We start from the raw sequence: 7,356 nt of genomic DNA, 5'->3' as shown, positions 1-7,356 counted from the left end.
AATCACAGCTTTTGCTGTGGCTAGGAAGGGTCTGCCAAGGATGATGAATTCATCCATACACTTCCCAGTCTCTAGGATTATGAAGTCAGCAGGGATGTAGTGGCCTTCAACCTTTACCAAGACATCCTCTACAAGTCCATAAGCCTATTTCTTTGAATTGTCTGCCATCTCTAGTGAGATTCTAGTAGCTTGTACCTCAATGATCCCTAGCTTCTCCATTACAGAAAAAGGCATAAGGTTTATACTTGACCCCAGGTTACACAGAGCCTTCTCAAAGGTCATGGTGCCTATGGTACAAGGAATTGAGAATTTTCCAGGGTCTTATCTCTTTAGAGGTAATTTCTACCTAGTCAAGTCATCCAGTTCTTTGATGAGCAATGGAGGTTCATCCTCCCAAGTCTCATTACCAAACAACTTGGCATTTAGCTTCATAATTGCTCCAAGGTACTTAGCAACTTGCTCTTCAGTAACATCTTCATCCTCTTCAGAGGAAGAATACTCATCAGAGCTCATGAATGGCAGAAGTAAATTCAATGGAATCTCTATGGTCTCTGTGTGAGCCTCAGATTCCCATGGTTCCTCATCAGGGAACTCCATGGAGGCCAGTGGACGTCCATTGAGGTCTTCCTCAGTGGAGATCACTGCCTCTTCCTCCTCTCCAGGTTCGGCCGTGTGGGTTGTGGTTATGGCCTTGCACTCTCTTTTTGGATTCTCTTCTGTACTTCTTGGGAGAGTACTATGAGGGAGTTCAGTAATTTTCTTACTTAGCTGACCCACTTGTGCCTCCAAATTTCTAATGGAGGACCTCGTTTCAGTCATGAAACTTTGAGTGGTTTTGATTAGATCAGAGACAATGGTTGCTAAGTCAGAGTGGCTCTACTTAGAATTCTCTGTCTGTTGCTGAGAAGATGATGAAAAAGGCTTGCTATTGCTAAACCTATTTCTTCCACCATTATTGTTGTTGAAACCTTGTTGAGGTCTCTGTTGATCCTTCCATGAGAGATTTGGATGATTTCTCCGTGAAGGATTATAGGTGTTTCCATAGGGTTCTCCCATGTAATTCACCTCTTCCATTGCTGGGTTCTCAGGATCATAAGCTTCTTCTTCAGAGGAAGCTTCCTTAGTACTGCCTGTTGCTGGTTGCATTCTAGACAAACTCTGAGAAATCATATTGACTTGTTGGGTCAATATTTTATTCTGAGCCAATATGGCATTCAGAGTATCAATCTCAAGAACTCCTTTCTTCTGAGTTGTCCCATTATTCATAGGATTCCTTTCAGAAGTGTACATGAATTGGTTATTTGCAACCATTTCAATAAGTTCCTGAGCTTCTGCAGACGTCTTCTTCAGATGAAGAGATCCTCCAGCAGAGCTCTCTAATGACATCTTGGACAGTTCAGACAGACCATCATAGAAGATTCCTATGATACTCCATTCTGAAAGCATGTCAGAAGGGCACCTTCTGATCAATTGCTTGTATCTTTCCCAAGCTTCATAGAGGGATTTACCTTCCTTCTGTCTGAAGGTTTGGACTTCCACTCTAAGCTTACTCAATTTTTGAGGTGGAAAGAACTTTGCCAAGAAGGCATTGACTAGCTTTTCCCAAGAGTTCAGGCTTTCTTTAGGTTGTGAGTCCAACCATGTCCTAGCTCTGTCTCTTACAGCAAAAGGGAAGAGCATAAGTCTGTAGACTTCAGGGTCAACCCCATTGGTCTTGACAGTGTCACAGATTTGCAAGAATTCAGCTAAGAACTGATGAGGATCTTCCAATGGAAGTCCATGAAACTTGTAATTCTGTTGCATTAGAGAAACTAATTGAGGCTTAAGCTCAAAGTTGTTTGCTCCAATGGCAGGGATTGAGATGCTTCTCCCATAGAGGTCGGGAGTAGGTGCAATAAAGTCACCAAGCACCTTCCTTGCATTGTTGGCATTGTTGTTTTCAGCTGCCATTGTTTCTTCTTCTTTGAAAAGCTCTGTTAGGCCATCTAGAGAGAATTGTGCTTTAGCTTCTCTTAGCTTTCTCTTCAAGATCCTTTCAGGTTCAGGATCAGCTTGAACGAGTATGCCTTTATCTTTGCTCCTGCTCATATGAAAGAGAAGAGAACAAGAAAGTAGGGAATCCTCTATGTCACAGTATAGAGATTCCTTGAGGTGTTAGAGGAAAAGAAGAATAGAAGGAGGAGGTAGATAGAAGAGAATTCAAACTTATTAAGAGGGATAGAGTTCGAATTGCACTTGAGGAGGAGTGTTAGTCCCTTAAATAGAAGGATGTGAGAAGAGGGGAAGAATTTTCGAAAATAAATTAAAAAGATTTTGAAATAATAAAAAGAAATTTGAAAATTTGATTGAGATTTTCGAAAATTAAGATTGGGAAAGAAATTAAGTGATTTTTGAAATTAGAAATAAAAAAGATATGATTGAAAATTAATTTTGAAAAAGATGTGGTTGAAAAGATATGATTGAGAAGATATGATTGAAAATCAATTTTTTAAAAAAAGAAAGTTTTTAAAATTAAAGTTGATTACTTGACTAACAAGAAATTAAAAGATATGATTCTTAAAATTTAAAATTTGATCCTTTCTTAATAGGCAAGTAACAACTTGAAAATTTTGAAGTAAATCATTAATAGTAGCAAGGATTTTTGAAAATAATAAAAAATGGAAAGAAATTGATTTTGAAGAGATATGATTGAAAAGATATGATTTGAAAAATATTTGATTTTGAAAAATTATGAAAATTTGAAAAAGATTTGAATTAAAAACAAAATCTTCCCTCTAGTGTCTTCCTGGCGTTTAACGCCCAAAATCCTACCTTTTTGGGCGTTAAACGCCCTGGCTGGCATTTAAACGCCATTTTTCCTTCTTCACTGGGCATTTTGAACGCCCAGCTTTTTCTGTTTGAATCCTCTGCTGAATGTTCTGAATCTTCAATTCTCTGTATTATTGACTAGAAAAGACATAGTTTTGAAATTTTTTTTGAATTTTTCAATGATGAGAAACAATCAAAATACAACTAATCTTAGGAAACTTAAATCAAACAAACAATGCATGCAGGACACCAAACTTAAAAATTTTTATATAAGAGACACTAACAAATTAAGAATGCATATGAGAAATAAAAAAATACACAAAACAAGAGAATTTAAAGATCAGAGCAATGAAATCATCAAGAACAACTTGAAGATTAATGAAGAACATAATGTATGTAATTTTCGAAAATTAGAGGCATGCAATTGACACCAAACTTAAAATTAGACACTAGACTCAAACAAGAAACATAAAATATTTTTTATTTTTATGATTTTATAAATTTTTTTTGTGGTTTTTCGAAAATTGAGTGGAAAAGAAAATAAAGGGATTCAAAATTTTTAATAAAAATTCCAGGAATCATTGCAATGTTAGTCTAAGACTCCGGTCCAGGAATTAGACATGGCTTACTAGCCAGCCAAGCTTTCAGTGAAAGCTCCAGTCCAAAACACTAGACATGGCCAATGGCCAGCCAAGCTTTAGCAGATCATTGCTCATAACAGCAAAATTGATAGAAATCAACAAGCTCTTGTGATGATAAGTTAAAACCTCGGTCCAAAAGGTTAGACATGGCTTCACAGCCAGCCAGACTTCAACAAATCATCATGAAACTCTAGAATTCATTCTTAAAAATTCTGAAGAACAAAATAGAAAATTTTTTTGAAATTTTTTTTCGAAAATAAAAAATAAAATTACCTAATCTAAGCAACAAGATGAACCGTCAGTTGTCCAAACTCGAACAATCCCCGGCAATGGCGCCAAAAAATCGCTGCACGAAATTGTGATCATCAACAATGGCGCCAAAGACTTTGGAGCTCTCAAACGTGAATCACACTTTGTCACAATTCCGCACAACTAACCAGCAAGTACACTGGGTCGTCCAAGTAATACCTTACGTGAGTAAGGGTCGATCCCACGGAGACGGTCGGCTTGAAGCAAGCTATGGTCATCTTGTAAATCTCAGTCAGGCGGATTCAAATGGTTATGGAGGATTGATAATTAAAAGATAAATAAAAAATAAAGTAAAGATAGAGATACTTATGTAATTCATTGGTGAGAATTTCAGAAGCGTATGAAGATGCTTTGTTCCCCTGAACCTCTGCTTTCCCATTGCCTTCTTCCAATCATTCATACTCCCTTCCATGGCAAGCTTTATGTTGGGCATCACCGTTGTCAATGGCTACTTCCCGTCCTCTCAGTGAAAATGTTCCAAATGCGCTGTCACCGCACGGCTAATCATCTGTCGGTTCTCGATCATGTTGGAATAGGATCTATTGATCCTTTTACGTCTGTCACACGCCCAACAATCGCGAGTTTGAAGCTCGTCACAGTCATCCCTTCCCAGATCCTACTCGGAATACCATAGACAAGGTTTATACTTTCCGGATCTCAAGAATGACCGCCAATAATTCACTACAAGGGACACGCCGAATAGCGGCGGTTCTATTAGCGATTTACGGCGATTTTTAACCGCCACGAAAAGAAATTCCAGCAGTTCCACAAGTGTTGCCTATTAGGGGGTGGAGATTTGATTTTGCGGCGGTTTTGAAAAACCGCTGGCACAACCGCAGCAAATCAGATAATTGATTTTGCGGCGGTTGCAAAACCGCCGCTATTCTGTCAGCAGATTTAAAAAAAAAATGGTGGCGATTTAAAACCGCCACAAATCTATGTAGAATTTTTTTAAAAAAATGAGACAGTTTTGAACTGTCTCAATTTCATACCTGAGCTTATAAAAAAATTGAATAACGGGAGGAATTAATTATGTACTCTTTGCATTTGTAGCAGCATATTGGTCCACCTGTAAGTGAATCTATATACACTTTATTTGCATTTGTAAACAAAAAACAAGAATGCAGTGCATTTATGTGTAGTACACAAGAGTTACATGAATTCACATGAGAGAGAGAGAGAGAGAGAGAAAGAGAAAACTTTTTCATAGCAAGCTTCATCAAGAAGAGCAATGATTCCACCTGGTTTCTACATTAAAAAGATTGCTTTAGATAATGAGGGCATAACATTTTGAAGGCAAATTCAGAGGAGATATCTTGAAAATTCTTTGTAATAATTGCAAAGATGTCTACATATTGTAAACAAATTAGTATCTAAGTTGCATATCTTAATATTACAAAGTAAATCAAATACAAACTACATAAGCAGTTTGCAAACATATATATATATATATATACATATATATATATATATATATATATATATATATATATAACATTAGATGTTGCTCTATCAGATTGAAATCTAGCTATAAATATTGCAAAATAAAGCATAGCCATAAAGTATGTATAAACCTTTTCAATTAGATCAAGTACATCTTGATTATCCACAAATTCTAAGTAGCTCCAGTCAATCCCTTCTTTTGTATATCTCTCTTGTTCCATCTTAAACACATGCTGCAGGACATTATCCATGTTGGAATGCATGTTATGAGAAAAAGTGATAGTTGAAGTTGTCAAATATCTAAAAACTAACCTCATACCTGGTTGAAATGTTGCTACAGCTTTTCATTTGTGAAATTAATACAAAACTGCTCAAAACTGTAAAGAGGGAATTAGATATCAACTCAGATTTATGCTACTCTCAAGAGGAACAATGATATGTGTGTGTGTGTGCGTGCACACGCATGTGTTTGAGTGAATAATATGATTATGTTCACCTGTTATTCTTAAAGCTTTCAAAGCCATATATGTCAAGAACACCAATGAGACATTTTGACTCTGGGTCTTGCCCAATTGAGACATTGATTTTTTGGACTAACCTGCACATAACAATAGAACAGATAAAAAATTATTCAGATTCAAATAACATAAGTGCAATAAACATAGGATAGGACACATTTTTCATATTTTAAATTCATAATTTTACACTTGACATTAACATAGTACCAGTCAAATAAACAAGAATATAGTGTTTTGGCTAAACCATCCCTGCTAACCGTTGCACCAAGAGGATCAAGACTTCTTTTAATAACTTCCTCTGGGGTAATCATTACACGCTTACAAAGTGCATCTTCCAAAGCACTAGGATCGCACAAGAAATAAGAAATAATTTAAAAGATATGTAACATTAACAAAAAGAAAGCTATTGCAAATGATAACAACGGAAATTTGGTCACACATGAGAAGTTCTGCGGTTATTTGGAGATGCAACTTGGACTCTTCATTTTCTAGAACATGCTGGTGACAACTCTGAAGGCTTTAAGACCACTGTGTTTCCAGTTGCTACTGCTCCTATTAGTGGCTCCAAGGATAAACCTATCATTAATTAAATTGTAACTCCCTCTATTAATTTGCTATACAAATACTTGATCAACATAAGGAAAATGGTTCAAAAAGCATGACTCACCAAAGGGGAAATTCCAAGATGAAATAATGAGGACTAGGCCCAGAGGTTCAGAAACAATTTCTGCACTACTAAGCAGTGCTATTTGTGACAATTTAGCCTATCAAAAAATAAATTTGAATCCATTAGGCTTGAATGCTTATCTTTGAAATTTAAAAAAAATGGAATTAGGAAAATTGGCACTGATCTCACCTTTTTGCCTGATATCCAATATTTTAAGTTACTCAATGCAAAATTCAAAGACTTCATCAAAGTTCCTATCTACTTAAAAGGGTCAATTCATTAATTAGCAATTAGAACTGAAAAATAGTTTTCTTTTTTTTTTAATGTTACTATTATTACTACTCAATGCATGCATAATGCATGAATTTAAAAGAAAGCTTAAATTAGGAAGGAACTATATTGATTAAAGATTAAACTAATAGAAAGACAATAATAATAATGTCAAATATTTTCATTAAACTTAGAAGTGGTAAATAGTATATATGATGACACACTTTTTTGAACAGAAACAAACCATTTTCAAGTGTAATTATAAACAAATTAAATAAAGGCATAACCTCACCTCTAAAAGCTTCAACTTGATGCTTTCCTAAGTCGAGCATTAAGGCCTTCAAAATATCTTCTTCTTTTTCAATGAGGAAACGACGCAACCCTTTGAGTTGTGATTCTCTCCATGACACTTTCTTTGTCTCTCCATTCCCATAATACTCCTTTATATCATTCATAAAATATTGCATTAAGCATAATAATGAATAAACCAAGCATAATCAATCTTTTGATAAACTCATAACCACACCATCAATGGTACCCTTCAACATATACTAATTTCAAATAAAATAGAACAATCAAACTAAAACTTCGAAAGAGAAAGAATCACGCAACTGCTTATTAAATCCATGAAAATAAAAGGTTGAGCTCCTCCGCTTTTCACTGAGGAAAACTATCAAACATTTTGTGTGCATATTCCATA

At 35.5% G+C, this 7,356-nt stretch overlaps 1 protein-coding gene across 1 annotated transcript; it reads right to left on the bottom strand.

The window, feature by feature from the left end:
• Positions 1-6,200: 6,200 nt before the first annotated feature.
• LOC112757294 (aldehyde dehydrogenase family 3 member I1, chloroplastic-like) lies at positions 6,201-7,111 on the bottom strand. Its single transcript, XM_025805888.2, has 4 exons — positions 6,944-7,111; positions 6,576-6,644; positions 6,387-6,483; positions 6,201-6,295 (listed from the first exon to the last, which is right to left on the bottom strand). The coding sequence occupies exons 1-4, from the start codon at positions 7,109-7,111 to the stop codon at positions 6,201-6,203; spliced, it is 429 nt and encodes a 142-aa protein (XP_025661673.2).
• Positions 7,112-7,356: the final 245 nt, after the last annotated feature.

The sequence above is a fragment of the Arachis hypogaea genome, chromosome 16, assembly GCF_003086295.3.
Source record: "Arachis hypogaea cultivar Tifrunner chromosome 16, arahy.Tifrunner.gnm2.J5K5, whole genome shotgun sequence".
NCBI classification, from domain to species: Eukaryota; Viridiplantae; Streptophyta; class Magnoliopsida; order Fabales; family Fabaceae; genus Arachis; species Arachis hypogaea.
The sequence above is the reverse complement of the archived record's forward strand: the minus strand, read 5'-3'. Positions and strand labels throughout refer to the sequence as shown.

Coding starts and splice junctions, on each gene's coding strand:
- LOC112757294 (XM_025805888.2), bottom strand. CDS start 7,111: ATGAATGATATAAAGGAGTATTATGGGAATGGAGAGACAAAGAAAGTG. Junction 6,484..6,575: donor ATTGGATATCAGGCAAAAAG/GTGAGATCAGTG, acceptor ATTTTTTGATAG/GCTAAATTGTCACAAATAGC. Junction 6,296..6,386: donor ATCTTGGAATTTCCCCTTTG/GTGAGTCATGCT, acceptor AATTAATGATAG/GTTTATCCTTGGAGCCACTA.